The sequence below is a fragment of the Cebidichthys violaceus genome, unplaced genomic scaffold (genome assembly GCF_023349555.1).
Source record: "Cebidichthys violaceus isolate CVI_PGR_0920_01 unplaced genomic scaffold, fCebVio1.0.p SCAF_38, whole genome shotgun sequence".
Lineage (NCBI taxonomy): Eukaryota > Metazoa > Chordata > Actinopteri > Perciformes > Stichaeidae > Cebidichthys > Cebidichthys violaceus.
Genome location: NW_027176572.1, coordinates 996,683 through 1,022,753, shown reverse-complemented (window position 1 = coordinate 1,022,753; position 26,071 = coordinate 996,683). Strand labels below are relative to the sequence as shown.

The window sequence follows — 26,071 nt, the reverse complement described above, 5'->3', positions numbered from 1 at the left end:
TTGAAGTTTGTACATGTCTTCCTGCAGTGAACGTCACTCAACACAAGAGGGCGCCTTCATCCTGATAACCAAAGATGTAGTGGAGGTTCAAGCGCCTCTACTCACTTTGTCTCCAGTTTTAGTTTAAAACATGTTTGTAGTCCTCCAAAGGTCTCAAGATGAATCTGAGTGTTCATGATGTGATCAGAGAAACGTTCTATGAGTGAATGTTAAGCTGCTGAGCAGTGTCATAGTCTCTAACACTCTACTCTTACTGCGCGTTGTAGATGGGAGATAACACACCCAGCCTCTCTTTGTGGAACGCAGTAAAGGCTGAAAAGCCTGTTCCCTCCTCTTCCTGCTCTCAAACACAGCGGCCCAATCCCAATCTCCACCCTCACGGACTCACAGACTCTGAGGCGCGCTCACTCAAAGTCCGTGAGGGTTTACTTCTGTCCTACTGTCAAATCTTCCAGTGTTTGAGGACTCTCTGGCAGACATTCTGAACCTTTATGAACCCTTTCTATAGGTCAGTGGCTCAGTCCCAGTGTCCCCCCTAAAGCCTCAAACCCTGAACCCTCTAGGACTCACTGAGGTCACCTGTTAAGAGGTTGAGTGTGACAGACTGTGAGGCCTTGAAATGGTGTAAACAGGTAGTAAGAAGTATAAAATAAATACCCTCAACTGTACATCTTATTTTTTGTTGTTGTCATGGTAACGTGATATGTTCAGCAAAGTGCTGTCCCATCTTTATTTACACCAACTTAATACATAATTCAATAAATTTAACACAACTGAGAGTAAAGTCTGCAGACTTCAAGACTTTTGCCACAATTTGACCAAAGAGATAAAAGCTCTCAAGTCTGCACAGAATCCACTGCGACCGTTTTAAAATGAGATTTCACCGTTTAGTAAAAGAGCAGGATACACTTTTAGTTTGAGGACCTTGTAGACTCATCGAGGAGCATTGTCCAACAAGAGACACTGTTCACTTTCAAAGACAATATTCTTTCCTTCCATCTTGAAAAGCTGCTTTAGATCAGGATGATAGTCTGAAATTCAACTCTTTAGTCTCAAATGCTTCAAAGTAGATCATTAAATATGAGAGAAAACTCTCATACAGCAATTTAAATATTTCACAACAGTTTAGTTTAATACCTCCCTACTGTCAGCCAGCTGTTTTTAAGCAGCAAAAGAAGACTGAAGAGAATTACAGGAAGAGTTCGAGAGAAATATGGAGACATGACCAAAGCCTGAGGAGCCAAGAAATAAGTTACAACTCAAAAGCGGACATGTTTTCAGATGTGGAGGAGGTTTTAACCGAGTCTCTGTTTGTAAATGAAGAAACAAAGATCAAATTCACAGAGCTGCTCCTCTTCCTGGAATGAAGCAACGCTTGATAACCCCTCCCTCTTCTTCCTGCTGCTCTCACACAGCCAGCTCCACTCTGTTCACGTGTTTCCTTGTTCCCTCCCCTTCAGATCTACAGTTTGAAGACGGCTGTAACCAACATGGTGGTGAAGTGCAGCAGCTGACAGACTCCATTCACTGCAGAGACACATGTTGTTCAGATCAGAGATCAAAGTAGAGTCGATTCTGAGGAAGTGAAACTCAGACAGTCGTTGTCACTGAGAGGAGAAAATGGCGCAGAAAGGAGTTCATCTGGACCAGGAGACCTTCTCTTGTTCCATCTGTCTGGATCTACTGAAGGATCCGGTGACTATTCCCTGTGGACACAACTACTGCAGGAACTGTATTAAAACACACTGGGATGAAGAGGAGAAGAAGAAACCCCACAGCTGTCCTCAGTGTAGACAGACCTTCAGACGGAGGACTGTCCTGGTGAAAAACACCATGTTAGCAGATTTAGTGGAGCAACTGAAGAAGACTGGACTCCAAGCTGCTCCTGCTGATCACTGCTATGCTGGACCTGAAGATGTGTCCTGTGATGTCTGCACTGGTAGGAAACTGAAAGCCTTCAAGTCCTGTCTGGTGTGTCTGGTCTCTTACTGTGAGAAACACCTTCAGCCTCATTTTGAATTTCCTGCCTTTAAGAAACACAAGCTAGTGGACCCCTCCAACAAGCTCCAGGAGAACATCTGCTCTCGTCATAATGAGGTGATGAAGATTTTCTGTCGTACTGATCAGCAGTGTATCTGTTATCTCTGCTTAATGGATGAACATAAAGACCACGAAACAGTCTCAGCTGCAGCAGAAAGGACTGAGAGGCAGAGAGAGCTGGAGGTGAGTCGACTAAACATCCAGCAGAGAATCCAGGACAGAGAGAAAGATGTGAAGCTGCTTCAACAGGAGGTGGAGAACATCAATCTCTCTGCTGATAAAGCAGTGGAGGACAATGAGAAGATCTTCACTGAGCTGATCCGTCTCATGGAGAAAAGAAGCTCTGATGTGAAGCAGAAGGTCAGATCCCAGCAGAGAACTGAAGTGAGTCGAGTCAAAGAGCTTCAGGAGAAGCTGGAGCAGGAGATCACTGAGCTGAAGAGGAACGACGCTGAGCTGAAGAAGCTCTCACACACAGAGGATCACAACCAGTTTCTACACAACTACCCCTCACTGTCACCACTCAGTGAGTCTACAGACTCATCCAGCATCAGGATCCGTCCTCTGAGATACTTTGAGGACGTGACAGAGGCTGTGTCAGAAGTCAGAGATGAACTACAGGACGTTCTGACAGAGAAGTGGACAAACGTCTCACTGATGGTGACTGAAGTGGATGTTTTACTGCCACAACCAGAGCCCAAGACCAGAGCTGGGTTCTTAAAATATTCACATGAAATCACACTGGATCCAAACACAGCAAACACAAGTCTGTTATTATCTGATGAGAATAGAAAAGCAACATTTATGAGTCAACATCAGTCTTATTCTCGTCATCCAGACAGATTCACTGAATGTTGGCAGGTCCTGAGTAGAGAGAGTCTGACTGGACGTTGTTACTGGGAGGTGGAGTGGAGAGGAGAAGGAGTTTATGTAGCAGTCGCTTACAAGAATATCAGCAGAAAAGGGAATTACAGTGAATGTGGATTTGGATGGAATGACAAATCTTTGGCATTAAGATGTGACGATAACAGTTATGACTTTGTGTACAATAAAGTCAAAACTCCCATCTCAGGTCCTCGGTCCTCCAGAGTAGGAGTGTACCTGGATCACAGAGCAGGTATTCTGTCCTTCTACAGCGTCTCTGAAACCATGACTCTCCTCCACAGAGTCCAGACCGCATTCACTCAGCCTCTCTATGCTGGACTTTGGCCTTTTTATTTTGATGGAGACTCTGCTGAGTTGTGTAAAGTGAAATAGACAGAAGTCCTTTCAGGGTTGAACTCTGTGTTTGAACTCTTCAACTCATTTTGTCTCCATGTTTGTTGCTGACAGCTGATTGTTGTGGCGTTTCTTCACTGCACAGAGATCAGCTGTCAGTCAAACATTGTGGGCGGTACTTTGACATCTTGTCATGAGTTGTTCTGTAAATGTTTGAGTTTCTTTAGATGGAGCTCCTTCCTGGTTCTGTTCAGTCATGGAGGCTTTCACTGCTCATGATGATGTTTGTTTACCTGAACGGACATTTCTCTGCATGAACATTTAAACTTCTCTGAGCTCTAAATGTCTGATGAATATTTGTGTTGATGCTTTTATTTTGTTGTTTCTCTTCCACTGCATAAATCTTAAGAGAGAAAACAGCAGACCTTCATTTATCAGAGATATTTAGTTCTCTTTGTGTGAATTTGTAAAGAAATCTGTATTTACATGTATTTGTTTGTCAGACCTATGAACTATTATAATCCTTTAATTATCATGATCATTGTCTTGGAATCAGTGTATTGGTTTATAGTGTTTGTCCTTCAGTAACACCTCGTGGGGATTGTGAATAGCTGCACTGAAGAGGAATAGAGCCAATAGTAAATATTAACAGGAAGTGATGTCCATGAGTTCCTTTTTGCTGTTGGAATCATAGAGTGAGCGTCTCAGTCAACAATCCTCTTTATCATTTGCCTTAAAGTCCACAAAATCATCTTCAACAAACTGAATGTTTACATGATGAATAAACAAACATGAACAAAGTGTTTTCTTCTTGTCTTCATTCCAGGGTTTCAAACAAAGCTGATGGAGAAAATATGAAACTAATATGAGAGAATAACTGAGTCAGTTGTCCTCCTGAAACACCACAAAGTACAGAGTTCACATTCATGAATACTGTTTACAACCTGAGAGCTGATGTGAACACTGCTTGTAAAGGTGAAGCTCTTCTCTACCATCTTTCCCATGTGCCCTGAATGCAGCATCAGTGTTCCAGGATGTGACTCCTGTGAACAAACTGACACAGTGTGACGTCACATTTAAACGTCTCTTTACTGATGTTGGTTGAAGTTTGTACATGTCTTCCTGCAGTGAACGTCACTCAACACAAGAGGGCGCCTTCATCCTGGTAACCAGGGATGTAGTGGAGGTTCAAGCACCTCTACTCACTTTGTCTCCAGTTTTAGTTTAAAACATGTTTGTAGTCCTCCAAAGGTCTCAAGATAAATCTGAGTGTTCATGTTATGATCAGAGAAACGTTCTGCTTCATATTTTAACATAATCTTTGCTGTTTTTAATGAAACATTGGATGGTTTGAGCCTCAGTCAGTTATTAAAATGAGACCGTCTGAGAAGTTTAGAGGGTTAATGTCTCTTTGATGAAGCTGCTAACAACTCATGGACATGCTGAGAACCATGGCCTCAGATTTAGAGGTGCTGATCCTCATCCCAACTGCTTCACACTCGGCTGCAAACCGATCCAGTGACTGCTAGAGGTTACAGCCCGATGAAGACATCAGGACCACATCATCTGCAAACAGCAGCGATGCAATCCTCAGCCCACCGAACTGTAAACACTCCTCCCCACGACTACGCCTCCATATCCTGTCCGTGAATACCACAAACAGGATTGGTGATAAAGTGCAGCCTTGGCGGAGGCCAACCCTCACCGGAAACGAGTCTGACTTACTGCCGAGAACCCGGACACAGCTCTCGCTTTGGGCGTACAGGGATTGGATGGCCCCCAGAATTGGCCCCCTCACCCCATACTCCCGCAGCACCTCCCACAGTATCTCCCGGGGGACCCGGTCAAACGCCTTCTCCAGGTCTACAAAGCACATGTAGACCGGATGGGCGTATTCCCAAGCCCCCTTCAGGATCCTTGCGAGAGTGAAGAGCTGGTCCGTTGTTCCACGGCCAGGACGGAATCCGCATTGTTCCTTTTCAATCCGAGGTTTGACTATCGGCCGAAACCTCCTTTCCAGCACCTTGGAGTAGACTTTACCAGGGAGGCTGAGTAGTGTGATACCATGGTAGTTGGCACACACCCTCTGGTCCCCCTTTTTGAACAGGGGAACCACCACCCCGGTCTGCCACTCACTAGGCACCGTCCCAGACCTCCACACAATGCTGAAGAGACGTGTCATCCAAGACAGCCCCTCCACACCCAGTGCCTTCAGCATTTCTGGACGGATCTCATCAATCCCTGGGGCTTTGCCACTGTGGAGTTGTTTGACTACCTCAGTGACTTCCACCAGGGAAATTGATAATGCTCCCCCATCAGCCTCCAGCTCGGCCTCTACAATAGAGGGCGTATTATTTGGATTTAGGAGTTCCTCAAAGTGCTCCTTCCACCGCCCGATTACCCCCTCAGTTGAAGTCAACAGAGTCCCATCCTTACTGTATACAGCTTGGATGTTTCCCCGTTTACCCCTCCTGAGGTTCCGGATGGTTTTCCAGAAACACCTTGGTGCCGACCGAAAGTCCTTCTCCATGGCTACTCCGAACTCCTCCCACATCCGCTGCTTTGCCTCCTTCACGGCAGTGGCTGTAGCCATTCGGGTCAGTCGGTACCTTGCAACTGCCTCAGGGGTCCTCCGGGATAACATATCCCGGAAGGCCTCTTTCTTCAGTCGGACGGCTTCCCTGACCACCGGTGTCCACCATGGTGTTTGAGGGTTACCGCCTCTTAAAAGTACTAATACCACAATTATAAATCACTATGTTACAGTAAGTGTACTAGTACCACACAGTGTATTACTCTGTTACAGTAAAAGTACTAATGCCACAATCTTAAACTACTCAGTTACATTAAAAGTAGTTATACCACACTTAGAAAATATTTCTTTACATTAAAAAATACTAATGCCACACTGTGAAAATACTCTGTTACATTAAAAGTAATGTTGTAGATATTTGATCAGTTTGATTATTTGTTATTTGTGTAGTTCTTGTTGTTGACACTAGGGGCGCTGAGCAGCAGGCTCTTCTTCTTTTGGAGGGATAAAGGTAGAAGGTGTGTCAGTGTCCCATGATGCAACAGGAGTTGACATGTTTTTATATCGGAACACGAGAGAGACTGAACGAGGAACGTTGTTCTCTTTGATCTCCAGTAAAATCAACCTGAAGCACAAATCTCGACTGGACATTGGACTTGTCTGACTTACAATCCACTGAAACGCTGCATCACTGAACTGTAATGTGAGTTTGTTTTAACAGTAAAAGTACTAATACTCTACAGTAGAAATACTCAGTAATAATCAGTAAACTGTAGTTAAAGTATTCAGACTGTGACTGTACTATTATATATTCTATCATTAGAGTAGTATTACTCATGCATTCATGTAAAAGCAGGATTTTACTGTTGTAGTCGGTTGAGCTGGAGCTCAGGTTGAACTATTAACTAATGATTATTGTCGTTATGGATTAATCTGCTGATTATTTTCTCCATTAATCGATTGATTGGATTGTAAAAATAGAGACATAAGGCAGTATAACTCTGTAGTATTTCTACTCGTAAATAACTTGTTTGATGATTCTAGTTTAAATCCATCTGCAGCTTGAAATGCAGCTCAGGTTCAGAGTGATGTTCTGTTTCAATGTTTCGTCATGAATGCTTCAGAGTAGATCATTAAATATGTAAGACAATGAGCTGAGGAGCCAAGAAGTATTGAAGAAGTAGAAACGTCAGTGTTTTCAGACGGGGAGCAGCTTTTAACTGAGGCTCCATTTTAAAGAGGAAACAAAGAGCTGCTCCTCTTCCTGGAATGAAGCAAAGCTTGATCACCCCTCCCTCCTCCTGCTGCTCTCACACAGCCAGCTCCACTCTGTTCATGTGTTTCCTTGTTCCCTCCATTTCAGATCTACACTCTGAAGACGGCTGTAACCAACATGGTGGTGAAGTGCAGCAGCTGACAGACTCCATTCACTGCAGAGACACATGTTGTTCAGATCAGAGATCAAACTAGTTTACCTTCTCACAAAGTGACACTCAGACAGTCACTGTCTCTGAGAGGAGAAAATGGCTCAGAAAGGAGTTCAGCTGGACCAGGAGAACATCTCTTGTTGCATCTGTCTGGATCTACTGAAGGATCCGGTGACTATTCCCTGTGGACACAGCTACTGCAGGAACTGTATTAAAACCCACTGGGATAAAGAGGAGGAGAAGAAACTCCACAGCTGTCCTCAGTGTAGACAGACCTTCAGACCGAGGCCTGTCCTGGTGAAAAATACCATGTTAGCAGATTTAGTGGAGCAACTGAAGAAGACTGGACTCCAAGCTGCTCCTGCTGATCACTGCTATGCTGGACCTGAAGATGTGTCCTGTGATGTCTGCACTGGTAGGAAACTGAAAGCCTTCAAGTCCTGTCTGGTGTGTCTGGTCTCTTATTGTGAGAAACACCTTCAGCCTCATTATGATGTAGCTCCATTAAAGAAACACAAGCTGGTAGACCCCTCCAACAAGCTCCAGGAGAACATCTGCTCTCGTCACGATGAGGTGATGAAGATGTTCTGTCGTACTGATCAGCAGTGTATCTGTTATCTCTGCTTAATGGAGGAACATAAAGACCACGAAACAGTCTCAGCTGCAGCAGAAATCACTGAGAGGCAGAGAGAGCTGGAGGTGAGTCGACTAAACATCCAGCAGAGAATCCAGGACAGAGAGAAAGACGTGAAGCTGCTTCAACAGGAGGTGGAGAACATCAATCTCTCTGCTGATAAAGCAGTGGAGGACAATGAGAAGATCTTCACTGAGCTGATCCGTCTCATGGAGAAAAGAAGCTCTGATGTGAAGCAGAAGGTCAGATCCCAGCAGAGAACTGAAGTGAGTCGAGTCAAAGAGCTTCAGGAGAAGCTGGAGCAGGAGATCACTGAGCTGAAGAGGAACGACGCTGAGCTGAAGAAGCTCTCACACACAGAGGATCACAACCAGTTTCTACACAACTACCCCTCACTGTCACCACTCAGTGAGTCTACAGACTCATCCAGCATCAGGATCAGTCCTCTGAGCTACTTTGAGGACGTGACAGAAGCTGTGTCAGAAGTCAGAGATGAACTACAGGACGTTCTGACAGAGAAGTGGACAAATGTCTCACTGATGGTGACTGAAGTGGATGTTTTACTGCCACAACCAGAGCCCAAGACCAGAGCTGGGTTCTTAAAATATTCACATGAAATCACATTGGATCCAAACACGGCATACAGACTGCTGTTATTATCTGATGAGAACAGAAAAGTAAAATTTATGAGTCAACATCAGTCTTATTCTCGTCATCCAGACAGATTCACTGAATGTTATCAGGTCCTGAGTAGAGAGAGTCTGACTGGACGTTGTTACTGGGAGGTGGAGTGGAGAGGAGGAGTTGTTGATGTAGCAGTCGCTTACAAGAATATCAGCAGGAAATGGGACGGGGGTGAATGTAGATTTGGAATGAATGACAAATCTTGGGCATTAACATGTGACAATAACAGTTATAGGTTTCGGTACAACAGAGCAGATACTCCCGTCTCAGATCCTCAGACCTCCAGAGTAGGAGTGTACCTGGATCACAGTGCAGGTATTCTGTCCTTCTACAGCGTCTCTGAAACCATTGCTCTCCTCCACAGAGTCCAGACCACATTCACTCAGCCTCTCTATGCTGGACTTTGGCTTTTTACTTCCTTTGGAGACTCTGCTGAGTTGTGTAAAGTGAAATAGACAGAAGTCCTTTCAGAGTTGAACTCCGTGTTTGAACTCTTGAACTCATTTTGTCTCCATGTTTGTTGCTGACAGCTGATTGTTGTGGCGTTTCTTCACTGCACAGAGATCAGCTGTCAGTCAAACATTGTGGGCGGTACTTTGACATCTTGTCATGAGTTGTTCTGTAAATGTTTGAGTTTCTTTAGGTGGAGCTCCTTCCTGGTTCTGTTCAGTCAAAGTCTAAACTCAAAGACAGGAGTCATTTAAATCAGCTGTTGATCAAACATCACGTTTAATTGTTCTGTAACTGTTTTGACATTTCTTTGGGTTAAAACCTAAACTTTTTTTAAAGTTTGATCGATCTTTGAATTGATGCGTTTGCTGTTTTGTTCTCACCTCTTTGTACATTTGTAAATAAATCTATAACTGCATTTATATTGATTTGTTTGGTGGACCTGTGAGCTGTTATACATCATAATCAATAATGAATCCATGTTTGTTTAATCAGAATTCAAGAAGTCAGAGAAACTTTAACCCACAGCCTCAAACCTCACATTCATGAATACTGTTTACAACCTGAGAGCTGATGTGAACACTGCTTGTAAAGGTGAAGCTCTTCTCTACCATCTTTCCCATGTGCCCTGAATGCAGCATCAGTGTTCCAGGATGTGACTCCTGTGAACCAACTGACACAGTGTGACGTCACATTTAAACGTCTCTTTACTGATGTTGGTTGAAGTTTGTACATGTCTTCCTGCAGTGAACGTCACTCAACACAAGAGGGCGCCTTCATCCTGGTAACCAGGGATGTAGTGGAGGTTCAAGCACCTCTACTCACTTTGTCTGCATGTGTTGAAGCTGATGAGAAAGTCTCTTATTGTGTCACACATCATGGTCAGTGGTGTCAAACATCTGCAAGTCTAAATGAATTCTCCAACTAATCTCCTGTGTTTTAAATGCTTTCACTCTGTTCTACTGTGTTTTCTACTAACTTTACTTCATTCTAGCAGCTGCTGAAGTTCATCTTGACCACGGTGTGTTTGTGAGTCAGAAGCTTCTTCTCATATCGATGCTTTTGTGTGAAGAATTGTGTCGACGCCGATCGATCAATCCTTTCCTGGTGTGATGAGAGCTGAAGGCTAAAGAGTGCTTCCTGTTTGTTCTAAAGATCATCACATGTATCCAGATAGTCCTGTTTCACATCTCTGCTCTGTACATGATGCTGGATGAACCCCTTCAACGTCCACCGGCTCACTTCAAATGTTCAGGGTGTCTCACTTTGTGTCTCTGTCCCTCCTCTGCAGACACATATCTAGTTCCCCTAATCAAACCCTTTGACATCCGTCCACCAGATGTCCTCGGACTTTCCTCCTTCCCCCGCTGCGCCCCCCCCCCCCCCCCCCCCCATCCACACACCTGTTTCCACTTCACTCACCTGCTCTGCCTCCTCACCTGCATCACCCAATCACCACCTGATTGGTGGTGGAGAGGAGGACACTGAAGAAACTATCATCCATATTGGATTACCAGGACCACCCTCTCCACCACCTACTGCAGGGACAGAGGAGCACTTTCTCCAACAGACTGATCCAGCTCCGCTGTCAGAAGGACAGGTACAGGAGAACATTCCTGCCTACCGCTATAAGACTGTACAACAAATCACCTCGGGTCAAATCATTCACTGTTGGTTAAACCTTTGCACTACTGTTTATTTAGTTGATTTAATATTATTCTGTTATTCTATTCATTGTGTATATAGTGTGCATTCTTTATCTAATATCTTTACTCTGTTATTATAATTGTATATATTGTGTATTGACATGTGCATTTTTATATTATATTAAGATTTTTACTGTAACCTATTGCTGTTTGCAACTAAATAATGTCCCCTCAATAAAGTTTCTATCTATCTATCTATCTATCTATCTATCTATCTATCTATCTATCTATCTATCTATCTATCTATCTATCTATCTATCTATCTATCTATCTATCTATCTATCTATCTATCTATCTATCTATCTATCTATCTATCTATCTATCTATCTATCTATCTATCAATCAATCAATCAGACCCAGCTCTACTTCTACCAGTCCTCTTTCTTTGTTCCTCTCCAGTTCCTTATGTTTCACTGTGGTTATCTGTCTGTCTGCTACCTGTCTCTCTGCTACCTGTTACCTGTCTGTGTGCTACCTGTCTCTCTGCTACCTGTTACCTGTCTGTTGGACCAACAGCCATTGTAAGCTTCTTTCTTTTTGATATAAAACATTGAATTCGTCCTGCTGCATCTTTATCAACTGGTCTTCTGACATGTTTATGACAAACTGTACGATGACGTTTTTCATGACATATTTTTTTACATACAATACTGCAGTATGACGTGTGTGACATCTATACTACTATTACTACTAGACTTTTATCATTTTTCATAACATACTCTGACCATTTTTGAGACTATACTATAAACAACTATACTATAGACACTGAAAATAATCTGTTACAGTAAAAGTACTAATACCACACTGTAAAAGTACTCTGTTCCAGTAAATATACTATGAAAAAGTAATATTACTGATACCACCCAGTTAAAATATTCTGTTATGGTAAACATACTCTGTTCCAGTAAAAGTACTGATTCCACACTGTATGTTACAGTAAAAGTACTTGTACCCCACTGTAAATTACTCTGTGACAGTAAAAGTACTAATACCACACTGTGAAAATACTCCTTTACAGTATAAAATACTAACGCCACACTGTGAAAGTACTGTTACAGTAAAAGTAATGTTGTAGATATTTGATCAGTTTGATTATTTGTTATTTGTGTAGTTCTTGTTGTTGACACTAGGGGCGCTGAGCAGCAGGCTCTTCTTCATGTGGCGAGATAAAGGTAGAATATGCGTCAGTGTCCCATGATGCAACATGAGTAGACATGTTTTTACATCAGAACACGAGAGAGACTGAACGAGGAACGTTGTTCTCTTTGATCTCCAGTAAAATCAACCTGAAGCACAAATCTCGACTGGACATTGGACTTCTTGTCTTACAATCCACTGAAACGCTGCATCACTGAACTGTAATGTGAGTTTGTTTTTAACAGTAAAAGTACTAATACTCTACAGTAGAAATACTCAGTAATAATCAGTAAACTGTAGTTAAAGTATTCAGACTGTGACTGTACTATTATATATTCTATCATTAGAGTAGTATTACTCATGCATTCATGTAAAAGCAGGATTTTACTGTTGTAGTCAGTTGAGCTGGAGCTCAGGTTGAACTATTAACTAATGATTATTGTCGTTATGGATTAATCTGCTGATTATTTTCTCCATTAATCGATTGATTGGTTTGTAAAAATAGAGACATAAGGCAGTATAACTCTGTAGTATTTCTACTAGTAAATAACTTCTAGTTTAAATCCATCTGCAGCTTGAAATGCAGCTCAGGTTCAGAGTGATGTTCTGTTTCAATGTTTCCTCATGAATGCTTCAGAGTAGATCATTCAATATGTGAGACAATGAGCTGAGGAGTCAAGAAGTATTGAAGAAGTAGAAACGTCAGTGTTTTCAGACGGGGAGCAGCTTTTAACTGAGGCTCCATTTTAAAGAGGAAACAAAGAGCTGCTCCTCTTCCTGGAATGAAGCAAAGCTTGATCACCCCTCCCTCCTCCTGCTGCTCTCACACAGCCAGCTCCACTCTGTTCATGTGTTTCCTTGTTCCCTCTCCTTCAGATCTACACTCTGAAGACGGGTGTAACCAACATGGTGGTGAAGTGCAGCAACTGACAGACTCCATTCACTGCAGAGACACATGTTGTTCAGATCAGAGATCAAACTAGTTTACCTTCTCACAAAGTGACACTCACACAGTCACTGTCTCTGAGAGGAGAAAATGGCTCAGAAAGGAGTTCATCTGGACCAGGAGACCTTCTCTTGTTCCATCTGTCTGTATCTACTGAAGGATCCGGTGACTATTCCCTGTGGACACAGCTACTGCAGGAACTGTATTAAAACCCACTGGGATGAAGAGGAGAAGAAGAAACCCCACAGCTGTCCTCAGTGTAGACAGACCTTCAGACCGAGGCCTGTCCTGATGAAAAACACCATGTTAGCAGATTTAGTGGAGCAACTGAAGAAGACTGGACTCCAAGCGGCTCCTGCTGATCACTGCTATGCTGGACCTGAAGATGTGTCCTGTGATGTCTGCACTGGGAGGAAACTGAAAGCCTTCAAGTCCTGTCTAGTGTGTCTGGTCTCTTATTGTGAGAAACACCTTCAGCCTCACTATGATGTAGCTCAATTAAAGAAACACAAGCTGGTAGACCCCTCCAACAAGCTCCAGGAGAACATCTGCTCTCATCATAATGAGGTAATGAAGATGTTCTGTCGTACTGATCAGCAGTGTATCTGTCATCTCTGCTTAATGGATGAACATAAAGGCCACGACACAGTCTCAGCTGAGGCAGAAAGGACTGAGAGGCAGAGAGAGCTGGAGGTGAGTCGACTAAACATCCAGCAGAGAATCCAGGACAGAGAGAAAGACGTGAAGCTGCTTCAACAGGAGGTGGAGAACATCAATCTCTCTGCTGATAAAGCAGTGGAGGACAATGAGAAGATCTTCACTGAGCGGCTCCGTCTCATGGAGAAAAGAAGGTCTGATGTGAAGCAGAAGGTCAGATCCCAGCAGAGAACTGAAGTGAGTCGAGTCAAAGAGCTTCAGGAGAAGCTGGAGCAGGAGATCACTGAGCTGAAGAGGAACGACACTGAGCTGAAGAAGCTCTCACACACAGAGGATCACAACCAGTTTCTACACAACTACCCCTCACTGTCACCACTCAGTGAGTCTACAGACTCATCCAGCATCAGGATCCGTCCTCTGAGCTACTTTGAGGACGTGACAGAGGCTGTGTCAGAAGTCAGAGATGAACTACAGGAAGTTCTGAGAGACAAATGGACAAACGCATCACTGATGGTGACTGAAGTGAACGTTTTACTGCCACAACCAGGGCCCAAGACCAGAGCTGAGTTCTTAAAATATTCACGTGAAATCACACTGGATCCAAACACAGCACACACACGTCTGTTATTATCTGATGAGAACAGAAAAGTAACATTTATGAGAAAACATCAGTCTTATTCTAGTCATCCAGACAGATTCACTGAATGTTCTCAGGTCCTGAGTAGAGAGAGTCTGACTGGACGTTGTTACTGGGAGGTGCAGTGGAGAGGAAAAGGAGTTGATGTAGCAGTCGCTTACAAGAATATCAGCAGAACAGAGAACTGGAGTGAATGTGGATTTGGACAGAATGACAAATCTTGGGCATTAAGATGTTATAAAACCAGTTATAACTTCCGGTACATCAAAGTAGAAACTCCCGTCTCAGGTCCTCAGACCTCCAGAGTAGGAGTGTACCTGGATCACAGAGCAGGTATTCTGTCCTTCTACAGCGTCTCTGAAACCATGACTCTCCTCCACAGAGTCCAGACCGCATTCACTCAGCCTCTCTATGCTGGACTATTGCCTTTTAATTTTGGAGACTCTGCTAAGTTGTGTAAAGTGAAATAGACAGAAGTCCTTTCAGGGTTGAACTCTGTGTTTGAACTCTTCAACTCATTTTGTCTCCATGTTTGTTGCTGACAGCTGATTGTTGTGGCGTTTCTTCACTGCAGAGATCAGCTGTCAGTCAAACATTGTGGGCGGTACTTTGACATCTTGTCATGAGTTGTTCTGTAAATGTTTGAGTTTCTTTAGATGGAGCTCCTTCCTGGTTCTGTTTAGTCATGGAGGCTTTCACTGCTCATGATGATGTTTGTTTACCTGAACTGACATTTCTCTGCATGAACATTTAAACTTCTCTGAGCTCTAAATGTCTGATGAATATTTGTATTGATGCTTTTATTTTGTTGTTTCTCTTCCACTGCATGAATCTTAATAAAAACGAGGCCTATTTGCAGGCCTCAGCTCGAATAAAGATAAGAAATACCTAATTAATTGTATAAAAAAAAATAAAATAAATAAAAAAAAAAAAAAAAAAAAAAAAAAAAAAAAAAAATTATATATTTTTGAGATGAGAAAAATCATGGAACTATCATAATACATGTTACTGGTTCACATAAGATAAGGATGGAACACAGCAGAACTTGGAAAACTCAAAAGCTCGATCTTGAAAAACAGCACTTTTAGGGTATTGTTTTTTGGAAAGTATGGGTATCCAAGACTTTTAATATGCTGAGCTCTTAGAACAACTGATATAGGCTCTATATACACAGCTATACATAGATACAGTGAAACATTTATGAAATATAGAGCATTTCAAATTAGAAAACTGATCAAATACTCCAATATTTGAATAAAAAAGTATTTTTAAAATTCAAAAACACTCTATATCACTTCTATGTATCACTCATGATGTTCATTGAATCAATAGACCGAAGATTGGACCTTTTTTGAGTGTTTTAAGCTCTTTCTATGCCCTTTTTAGTTATTTAGTTTAAGGTCAAATCCTGCTTCGACTCTCTGTTCAGGGCTGTATCTCAGCCCCCCCTTCTCCGATTTTCACCATTGAGACATCCTTCGAACCGTAGGAGCCAATAGAATTGCCTGGAATTGAAAGCTAGATGATTGACAGCACTATTAGCCAATAAAGCTCAAAAAGGTCCAGCTCTGAAATCTGATTTGCTGAGCTTCCAACCCTCCCAAGAATCCGAGGAGTGTCGGAGAGACACGAATCGAACGGATTCACACGGAGCACCAGCAGCTGGACAAACATGAAGTGGAAGTACGGAGATATTCCATTTTTTCGCTGAGATTCGACCAAAAGTAAGTACAATATTCGATGAAAGCTGTGTGACTTTTTGTGTTCGAAGCTGAATATCTCTGCGATGGTTTACCGGGGAGAGAAATGGAAACTATGTCCGTAATCTCCGTCAGGCGCTCGTGCTTTTTCATGCTGCATGTTCGTAGGTAGCACGTTGCTAACGGAGTGTAGCAGCCTTTTTCTCCGGTCTGTCCCAGTCATATCGAGTGTGATTTATGATATTTTGTTATTTGTTTGCTTGGCTGATGGGAGATGTGTTTGTCTCGTGTAGAAGTGACCTAGTTCATGTTGTTCCCAGGACGCTGAGGTTTCTGCAGAACTATAACATCACTATATTCGTTCTTCGTGGGTTCTCTGCCAGTTACTTTTAACACAAAACTCTCTAAGTTTTGATGTACTCTGCGTCCAAATGGGGGACCTACGGGTGTATCTGGTTAAGAGAGAAAACATATTTTGTTTTTTGTGTGCATTTGTGAATAAATGTATCATTGATCAAGAGTCATTGAACAGACTTTACTGATGGGATGTGTGAACAAACTGAATGTTTACATGATGAATAAACAAACATGAACAAAGTATTTTCTTCTTGTCTTCATTCCAGGGTTTCAAACAAAGCTGATGGAGAAAATATGAAACTAATATGAGAGAATAACTGAGTCAGTTGTCCTCCTGAAACACCACAAAGTACAGAGTTCACATTCATGAATACTGTTTACAACCTGAGAGCTGATGTGAACACTGTTTGTAAAGGTGAAGCTCTTCTCTACCATCTTTCCCATGTGCCCTGAATGCAGCATCAGTGTTCCAGGATGTGACTCCTGTGAACAAACTGACGCAGTGTGACGTCACATTTAAACGTCTCTTTACTGATGTTGGTTGAAGTTTGTACATGTCTTCCTGCAGTGAACGTCACTCAACACAAGAGGGCGCCTTCATCCTGGTAACCAGGGATGTAGTGGAGGTTCAAGCACCTCTACTCACTTTGTCTCCAGTTTTAGTTTAAAACATGTTTGTAGTCCTCCAAAGGGTCTCAAGATAAATCAGAGTGTTCATAATGTGATCAGAGAAACGTTCTGCTTCATATTTTAACATAATCTTTGTTGTTTTTAATGAAACATTGGATGGTTTTTGCCTCAATCAGTTGTTAAAATGAGACCGTCTGAAAAGTTTAGAGGGTTCATGTCTCTTTGATGGAGCTGCTAGCGACTCATGGACATCTGGAACATGAAGACGAGCCCCAACTGAGTTCTTTTAAGAGACGAAAAGGTTTGAAACCAGCGCTATAATCCTCAGCAGTGTGTTTGTGTTTGTCGTGTAAAATCTTGATCATTAAAGTAACTACAGTGGAATACAAAGTACAACGTCGCCTCTAAAATAGTGGAGTACAAGTAGCAGAAAACACCAATACTCAAGTGTAGTACAAGTACCTTTAAACTCTACTTCAGTGTAGTACTTTGGTTTGAGATGAGATCAGGCGGCAGCAGCAGGAGGCGATGACGAGTCCAACAGTTTCCAGCTGTCTTCAAAGAACAAACAGGAAGTCACAGAGACATCCTGTTAGATCCAAACTGTAGGCGACTTGTAGTTTTTAGACCACGTTAGGATGAACTCATATGTGTTCGTAAATATATGTGTGTGTGTGTGTGTGTGTGTGTGTGTGTGTGTGTGTGTGTGTAGCTAGCGTTGTATTCTATCCTTTGATCTTTTTACGTCGGCACGTTTTGATGTTTTATATAAATATACTACATTAATATCAACCAAACAAGATATGATTTTTGATTAAACCTTCATTGCACAACATGATACTAACATCTTTCAGTCTAGCTTTAAATATTACAATCTCATCTCATCTCATCTCATCTTCAACCTCTTATCTGGGATCGGGTCGCGGGGGCAACAGCTCCAGCTGGGGACCCCAAACTTCCTTTTTCTGGGCCACATCAGCCAGCTCTGACTGGGGGATCCCGAGGCGCTCCCAGGCCAGTTTGGAGATATAGTCCCTCCACCTGGTCTTGGGCCTCCCTCGGGGTCTCCTCCCAGCTGGTCGTGCCTGGAACACCTCCCTAGGGAGGCGCCCAGGTGGCATCCTCACCAGATGCCCGAACCACCTCAACTGGCTCCTTTCCACGCAAAGGACCAGCGGCTCTACTCCGAGTCCCTCACGAATGACCAAACTTCTCACCCTATCTCTAAGGGAGATGCCAGCCACCCTCCTGAGGAAACCCATTTCGGCCGCTTGTACCCATGATCTAATTCTTTAGGTCATGACCCAGTCCACATGACCATAGGTGAGGGTTGGAACGAAGATTGCCCGGTAGATAGAGAGCTTTGCCTTGCGGCTCAGCTCTCTTTTCGTCACAATGGTGCGGTAGAGCGACTGCACTACCGCCCCAGCGGCTCCGATTCTCCGGCCAATCTCACGTTCCATTGTTCCCTCACTTGCGAACAAGACCCCAAGGTACTTGAACTCCTTCACTTGGGGGTAAGGACTCATTACCTACCCGGACTGGGCAATCCACCGGTTTCCTGCTGAGAACCATGGCCTCAGATTTAGAGGTGCTGATCCTCATCCCAACCACTTTACACTCGGCTGCGAACCGTTCCAGTGAGTGCTGGAGGTCACAGCCCAATGAAGACATCAGGACCACATCATCTGCAAACAGCAGCGATGCAATTCTCTGCCCACCGAACTGTAAACACTCCTCCCCATGACTACGCCTCCATATCCTGTCCGTGAATACGACAAACAGGATTGGTGACAAAGCGCAGCCCTGGCGGAGGCCAACCCTCACCGGAAACAAGTCCGACTTACTGCCGAGAACCCGGACACAGCTCTCGCTTTGAGCGTACAGGGATTGGATGGCTCCCAGAATTGGCCCCCTCACCCCATACTCCCGCAGCACCTCCCACAATATCTCCCGGGGGACCCGGTCATACGCCTTCTCCAGGTCCACAAAGCACATGTAGACCGGATGGGCGTATTCCCAAGCCCCCTCCAGGATCCTTGCGAGAGTGAAGAGCTGGTCCGTTGTTCCACGGCCAGGACGGAATCCGCATTGTTCCTCTTCAATCCGAGGTTCGACTATCGGCCGAACCCTCCTTTCCAGCACCTTGGAGTAGACTTTACCAGGGAGGCTGAGTAGTGTGATACCACGGTAGTTGGCACACACCCTCTGGTCCCCCTTTTTGAGCAGGGGAACCACCACCCCGGTCTGCCACTCCCTAGGCACCGTCCCAGACCTCCACACAATGCTGAAGAGACGTGTCATCCAAGACAACCCCTCCACACCCAGTGCCTTCAGCATTTCTGGACGGATCTCATCAATCCCTGGGGCTTTGCCACTGTGGAGTTGTTTGACTACCTCAGTGACTTCCACTAGGGAAATTGATGATGCTCCCCCATCAGCCTCCAGCTCGGCCTCTACAATAGAGGGCGTATTAGTCGGATTCAGGAGTTCCTCAAAGTGCTCCTTCCACCGCCCGATTACCCCCTCAGTTGAAGTCAACAGAGTCCCATCCTTACTGTATACAGCTTGGATGTTTCCCCGTTTCCCCCTCCTGAGGTTCCGGATGGTTTTCCAGAAACACCTTGGTGCCGACCGATAGTCCTTCTCCATGGCTACTCCGAACTCCTCCCACATCCGCTGCTTTGCCTCCTTCACGGCAGCGGCTGTAGCCATTCGGGTCAGTCGGTACCTTGCAACTGCCTAAGGAGTCCTGCGGGATAACATATCCCGGAAGGCCTCTTTCTTCAGTCGGACAGCTTCCCTGACCACCGGTGTCCACCACGGTGTTCGAGGGTTACCGCTGCTTAAAAGTACTAATACCACAATTATAAATCACTATGTTACAGTAAGTGTACTAGTACCACACAGTATATTACTCTGTTTCAGTAAAAGTACTAATGCCACAATCTTAAACTACTCCGTCACATTAAAAGTAGAAAATACTTCTTTACAGTAAAAAATACTAACGCCATACTGTGAAAATACTCTGTTATATTAAAGTAATGTTGTAGATATTTGATCAGTTTGATTATTTGTTATTTGTGTAGTTCTTGTTGTTGACACTAGGGGCGCTGAGCAGCAGGCTCTTCTTCTTTTGGAGGGATAAAGGTAGAAGGTGTGTCAGTGTCCCATGATGCAACAGGAGTAGACATGTTTTTACATCAGAACACGAGAGAGACTGAACGAGGAACGTTGTTCTCTTTGACCTCCAGTAAAATCAACCTGAAGCACAAATCTCGACTGGACATTGGACTTGTCTGACTTACAATCCACTGAAACGCTGCATCACTGAACTGTAATGTGAGTTTGTTTTTAACAGTAAAAGTACTAATACTCTACAGTAGAAATACTCAGTAAAAGTGTGTCAGTATAATCAGTAAACTGTAGTTAAAGTATTCAGACTGTGACTGTTGTACTATTATATATTCTATCATTAGAGTAGTATTACTCATGCATTCATGTAAAAGCAGGATTTTACTGTTGTAGTCGGTTGAGCTGGAGCTCAGGTTGAACTATTAACTAATGATTATTGTCACTATGGATTAATCTGCTGATTATTTTCTCCATTAATCGATTGATTGGATTGTAAAAATAGAGACATAAGGCAGTATAACTCTGTAGTATTTCTACTGGTAAATAACTTGTTTGATGATTCTAGTTTAAATCCATCTGCAGCTTGAAATGCAGCTCAGGTTCAGAGTGGTGTTCTGTTTCAATGTTTCCTCATGAATGCTTCAGAGTAGATCATTCAATATGTGAGACAATGAGCTGAGGAGCCAAGAAGTATTGAAGAAGTAGAAACGTCAGTGTTTTCAGACGGGGAGCAGCTTTTAACTGAGGCTCCATTTTAAAGGAGGAAACAAAGTGCTGCTCCTCTTCCTGGAATGAAGCAAAGCTTGATCACCCCTCCCTCCTCCTGCTGCTCTCACACAGCCAGCTCCACTCTGTTCATGTGTTTCCTTGTTCCCTCTCCTTCAGATCTACACTCTGAAGACGGCTGAAACCAACATGGTGGTGAAGTGCAGCAACTGACAGACTCCATTCACTGCAGAGACACATGTTGTTCAGATCAGAGATCAAACTAGTTTACCTTCTCACAAAGTGACACTCACACAGTCACTGTCTCTGAGAGGAGAAAATGGCTCAGAAAGGAGTTCATCTGGACCAGGAGAACATCTCTTGTTGCATCTGTCTGGATCTACTGAAGGATCCGGTGACTATTCCCTGTGGACACAGCTACTGCAGGAACTGTATTAAAACCCACTGGGATGAAGAGGAGAAGAAGAAACCCCACAGCTGTCCTCAGTGTAGACAGACCTTCAGACCGAGGCCTGTCCTGGGTGAAAAACACCATGTTAGCAGATTTAGTGGAGCAACTGAAGAAGACTGGACTCCAAGCTGCTCCTGCTGATCACTGCTATGCTGGACCTGAAGATGTGTCCTGTGATGTCTGCACTGGTAGGAAACTGAAAGCCTTCAAGTCCTGTCTGGTGTGTCTGGTCTCTTACTGTGAGAAACACCTTCAGCCTCATTATGATGTAGCTCAATTAAAGAAACACAAGCTGGTAGACCCCTCCAACAAGCTCCAGGAGAACATCTGCTCTCGTCACAATGAGGTAATGAAGATGTTCTGTCGTACTGATCAGCAGTGTATCTGTCATCTCTGCTTAATGGATGAACATAAAGGCCACGACACAGTCTCAGCTGCAGCAGAAAGGACTGAGAGGCAGAGAGAGCTGGAGGTGAGTCGACTAAACATCCAGCAGAGAATCCAGGACAGAGAGAAAGATGTGAAGCTGCTTCAACAGGAGGTGGAGAACATCAATCTCTCTGCTGATAAAGCAGTGGAGGACAATGAGAAGATCACTGAGCTGATCCGTCTCATGGAGAAAAGAAGCTCTGATGTGAAGCAGAAAGTCAGATCCCAGCAGAGAGCTGAAGTGAGTCGAGTCAAAGAGCTTCAGGAGAAGCTGGAGCAGGAGATCACTGAGCTGAAGAGGAACGACGCTGAGCTGAAGAAGCTCTCACACACAGAGGATCACAACCAGTTTCTACACAACTACCCCTCACTGTCACCACTCAGTGAGTCTACAGACTCATCCAGCATCAGGATCAGTCCTCTGAGCTACTTTGAGGACGTGACAGAGGCTGTGTCAGAAGTCAGAGATGAACTACAGGACGTTCTGAGAGACAAATGGACAAACATCTCACTGATGGTGACTGAAGTGGATGTTTTACTGCCACAACCAGAGCCCAAGACCAGAGCTGAGTTCTTAAAATATTCACATGAAATCACACTGGATCCAAACACAGTAAACAGACTGCTGTTATTATCTGATGAGAACAGAAAAGTAAAATTTATGAGTCAACATCAGTCTTATTCTCGTCATCCAGACAGATTCACTGAATGTTATCAGGTCCTGAGTAGAGAGAGTCTGACTGGACGTTGTTACTGGGAGGTGGAGTGGAGAGGAGAAGGAGTTTATGTAGCAGTCGCTTACAAGAATATCAGCAGGAAATGGGACGGGGGTGAATGTAGATTTGGAATGAATGACAAATCTTGGGCATTAACATGTGACAATAACAGTTATAGGTTTCGGTACAACAGAGCAGATACTCCCGTCTCAGGTCCTCAGTCCTCCAGAGTAGGAGTGTACCTGGATCACAGAGCAGGTATTCTGTCCTTCTACAGCGTCTCTGAAACCATTGCTCTCCTCCACAGAGTCCAGACCACATTCACTCAGCCTCTCTATGCTGGACTTTGGCTTTTTACTTCCTTTGGAGACTCTGCTGAGTTGTGTAAAGTGAAATAGACAGAAGTCCTTTCAGAGTTGAACTCCGTGTTTGAACTCTTGAACTCATTTTGTCTCCATGTTTGTTGCTGACAGCTGATTGTTGTGGCGTTTCTTCACTGCACAGAGATCAGCTGTCAGTCAAACATTGTGGGCGGTACTTTGACATCTTGTCATGAGTTGTTCTGTAAATGTTTGAGTTTCTTTAGGTGGAGCTCCTTCCTGGTTCTGTTCAGTCAAAGTCTAAACTCAAAGACAGGAGTCATTTAAATCAGCTGTTGATCAAACATCACGTTTAATTGTTCTGTAACTGTTTTGACGTTTCTTTGGGTTAAAACCTAAACTTTTTTTAAAGTTTGATCGATCTTTGAATTGATGCGTTTGTTGTTTTGTTCTCACCTCTTTGTACATTTGTAAATAAATCTATAACTGCATTTATATTGATTTGTTTGGTGGACCTGTGAGCTGTTATACATCATAATCAATAATGAATCCATGTTTGTTTAATCAGAATTCAAGAAGTCAGAGAAACTTTAACCCACAGCCTCAAACCTCACATTCATGAATACTGTTTACAACCTGAGAGCTGATGTGAACACTGCTTGTAAAGGTGAAGCTCTTCTCTACCATCTTTCCCATGTGCCCTGAATGCAGCATCAGTGTTCCAGGATGTGACTCCTGTGAACCAACTGACACAGTGTGACGTCACATTTAAACGTCTCTTTACTGATGTTGGTTGAAGTTTGTACATGTCTTCCTGCAGTGAACGTCACTCAACACAAGAGGGCGCCTTCATCCTGGTAACCAGGGATGTAGTGGAGGTTCAAGCACCTCTACTCACTTTGTCTGCATGTGTTGAAGCTGATGAGAAAGTCTCTTATTGTGTCACACATCATGGTCAGTGGTGTCAAACATCTGCAAGTCTAAATGAATTCTCCAACTAATCTCCTGTGTTTTAAATGCTTTCACTCTGTTCTACTGTGTTTTCTACTAACTTTACTTCATTCTAGCAGCTGCTGAAGTTCATCTTGACCACGGTGTGTTTGTGAGTCAGAAGCTTCTTCTCATATCGATGCTTTTGTGTGAAGAATTGTGTCGACGCCGATCGATCAATCCTTTCCTGGTGTGATGAGAGCTGAAGGCTAAAGAGTGCTTCCTGTTTGTTCTAAAGATCATCACATGTATCCAGATAGTCCTGTTTCACATCTCTGCTCTGTACATGATGCTGGATGAACCCCTTCAACGTCCACCGGCTCACTTCAAATGTTCAGGGTGTCTCACTTTGTGTCTCTGTCCCTCCTCTGCAGACACATATCTAGTTCCCCTAATCAAACCCTTTGACATCCGTCCACCAGATGTCCTCGGACTTTCCTCCTTCCCCCGCTGCGCCCCCCCCCCCCCCCCCCCCCCCCCCCCATCCACACACCTGTTTCCACTTCACTCACCTGCTCTGCCTCCTCACCTGCATCACCCAATCACCACCTGATTGGTGGTGGAGAGGAGGACACTGAAGAAACTATCATCCATATTGGATTACCAGGACCACCCTCTCCACCACCTACTGCAGGGACAGAGGAGCACTTTCTCCAACAGACTGATCCAGCTCCGCTGTCAGAAGGACAGGTACAGGAGAACATTCCTGCCTACCGCTATAAGACTGTACAACAAATCACCTCGGGTCAAATCATTCACTGTTGGTTAAACCTTTGCACTACTGTTTATTTAGTTGATTTAATATTATTCTGTTATTCTATTCATTGTGTATATAGTGTGCATTCTTTATCTAATATCTTTACTCTGTTATTATAATTGTATATATTGTGTATTGACATGTGCATTTTTATATTATATTAAGATTTTTACTGTAACCTATTGCTGCTTGCAACTAAATAATGTCCCCTCAATAAAGTTACTATCTATCTATCTATCTATCTATCTATCTATCTATCTATCTATCTATCTATCTATCTATCTATCTATCTATCTATCTATCTATCTATCTATCTATCTATTTATTTATTTATTTATTTATTTATTAATTAGACCCAGCTCTACTTCTACCAGTCCTCTTTCTTTGTTCCTCTCCAGTTCCTTATGTTTCACTGTGGTTACCTGTCTCTCTGCTACCTGTTATCTGTCTGTCTGCTACCTGTTACCTGTCTCTCTGCTACCTGTTACCTGTCTTTCTGTTACCTGTCTCTCTGCTACCTGTTACCTGTCTGTCTGCTACCTGTTATATGTCTGTCTGCTACATGTTACCTGTCTCTCTGTTACCTGTATCTCTGCTACCTGTCTCTCTGCTAGCTGTCTCTACCTGTTACCTGTCTGTCTGCTACATGTTACCTGTTGTCTGTCTGCTACCTGTTACCTGTCTGTCTGCTACCTGTTATCTGTCTGTCTGCTACATGTTACCTGTCTGTCTGCTGCCTGTTATCTGTCTGTCTGCTACATGTTACCTGTCTGTCTGTTACCTGTCTCTCTGCTACCTGTTACCTGTCTGTCTGCTACAAGTTACCTGTTGTCTGTCTGCTACCTGTTATCTGTCTGTCTGTCTGTCTGTTACCTGTCTCTCTGCTACCTGTTACCTGTCTCTCTGTTACCTGTCTGTTACCTGTCTCTCTGCTACCTGTTACCTGTCTGTCTGCTACCTGTCTCTCTGCTACCTGTTACCTGTCTTTCTGTTACCTGTCTCTCTGCTACCTGTCTCTCTGCTACCTGTTACCTGTCTCTCTGCTACCTGTTACCTGTCTCTCTGCTACCTGTTACCTGTCTGTCTGCTACATGTTACCTGTTGTCTGTCTGCTACCTGTTACCTGTCTGTCTGCTACATGTTACCTGTCTCTCTGTTACCTGTATCTCTGCTACCTGTCTCTCTGCTACCTGTCTCTACCTGTTACCTGTTTGTCTGCTACATGTTACCTGTTGTCTGTCTGCTACCTGTTACCTGTCTGTCTGCTACCTGTTATCTGTCTGTCTGCTACATGTTACCTGTCTGTCTGCTGCCTGTTATCTGTCTGTCTGCTACATGTTACCTGTCTGTCTGTTACCTGTCTCTCTGCTACCTGTTACCTGTCTGTCTGCTACAAGTTACCTGTTGTCTGTCTGCTACCTGTTATCTGTCTGTCTGTCTCCCTGTTACCTGTCTCTCTGCTACCTGTCTCCCTGCTACCTGTTATCTGTCTGTCTGTCTCCCTGTTACCTGTCTCTCTGCTACCTGTTACCTGTCTGTCTGCTACCTGTTACCTGTCTGTCTGCTACCTGTTACCTGTCTGTGTGCTACCTGTCTCTCTGCTACCTGTTACCTGTCTGTTGGACCAACAGCCATTGTAAGCTTCTTTCTTTTTGATATAAAACATTGAATTCGTCCTGCTGCATCTTTATCAACTGGTCTTCTGACATGTTTATGACAAACTGTACGATGACGTTTTTCATGACATATTTTTTTACATACAATACTGCAGTATGACGTGTGTGACATCTA

General features: G+C 43.7%; 4 protein-coding genes across 4 annotated transcripts; all 4 read left to right on the top strand.

The window, feature by feature from the left end:
• Window positions 1-1,501: 1,501 nt before the first annotated feature.
• LOC137884381 (tripartite motif-containing protein 16-like) lies at window positions 1,502-4,059 on the top strand. The gene has a single exon (XM_068726166.1). It carries the CDS (start codon window positions 1,621-1,623, stop codon window positions 3,295-3,297), a length of 1,677 nt encoding a protein of 558 aa, XP_068582267.1. The 5' UTR covers window positions 1,502-1,620; the 3' UTR covers window positions 3,298-4,059.
• Window positions 4,060-6,374: 2,315 nt separating this feature from the next.
• LOC137884427 (tripartite motif-containing protein 16-like) lies at window positions 6,375-9,450 on the top strand. The gene is made up of 2 exons (XM_068726226.1): window positions 6,375-6,494; window positions 7,155-9,450. The coding sequence occupies exon 2, from the start codon at window positions 7,315-7,317 to the stop codon at window positions 8,989-8,991; it is 1,677 nt and encodes a 558-aa protein (XP_068582327.1). The 5' UTR covers window positions 6,375-6,494; window positions 7,155-7,314; the 3' UTR covers window positions 8,992-9,450.
• A 2,453-nt stretch (window positions 9,451-11,903) lies between these two features.
• Window positions 11,904-14,961, top strand: LOC137884402 (tripartite motif-containing protein 16-like). The gene is made up of 2 exons (XM_068726192.1): window positions 11,904-12,055; window positions 12,706-14,961. Exon 2 carries the CDS (start codon window positions 12,866-12,868, stop codon window positions 14,537-14,539), a length of 1,674 nt encoding a protein of 557 aa, XP_068582293.1. The 5' UTR covers window positions 11,904-12,055; window positions 12,706-12,865; the 3' UTR covers window positions 14,540-14,961.
• A 5,043-nt stretch (window positions 14,962-20,004) lies between these two features.
• LOC137884422 (tripartite motif-containing protein 16-like) lies at window positions 20,005-23,034 on the top strand. The gene is given in 3 exon segments (XM_068726218.1): window positions 20,005-20,098; window positions 20,777-21,140; window positions 21,142-23,034. Coding segments are annotated over 2 exon segments (1,674 nt in total). The 5' UTR covers window positions 20,005-20,098; window positions 20,777-20,936; the 3' UTR covers window positions 22,612-23,034.
• Window positions 23,035-26,071: the final 3,037 nt, after the last annotated feature.

Coding starts and splice junctions, on each gene's coding strand:
- LOC137884381 (XM_068726166.1), top strand. CDS start 1,621: ATGGCGCAGAAAGGAGTTCATCTGGACCAGGAGACCTTCTCTTGTTCC.
- LOC137884427 (XM_068726226.1), top strand. CDS start 7,315: ATGGCTCAGAAAGGAGTTCAGCTGGACCAGGAGAACATCTCTTGTTGC.
- LOC137884402 (XM_068726192.1), top strand. CDS start 12,866: ATGGCTCAGAAAGGAGTTCATCTGGACCAGGAGACCTTCTCTTGTTCC.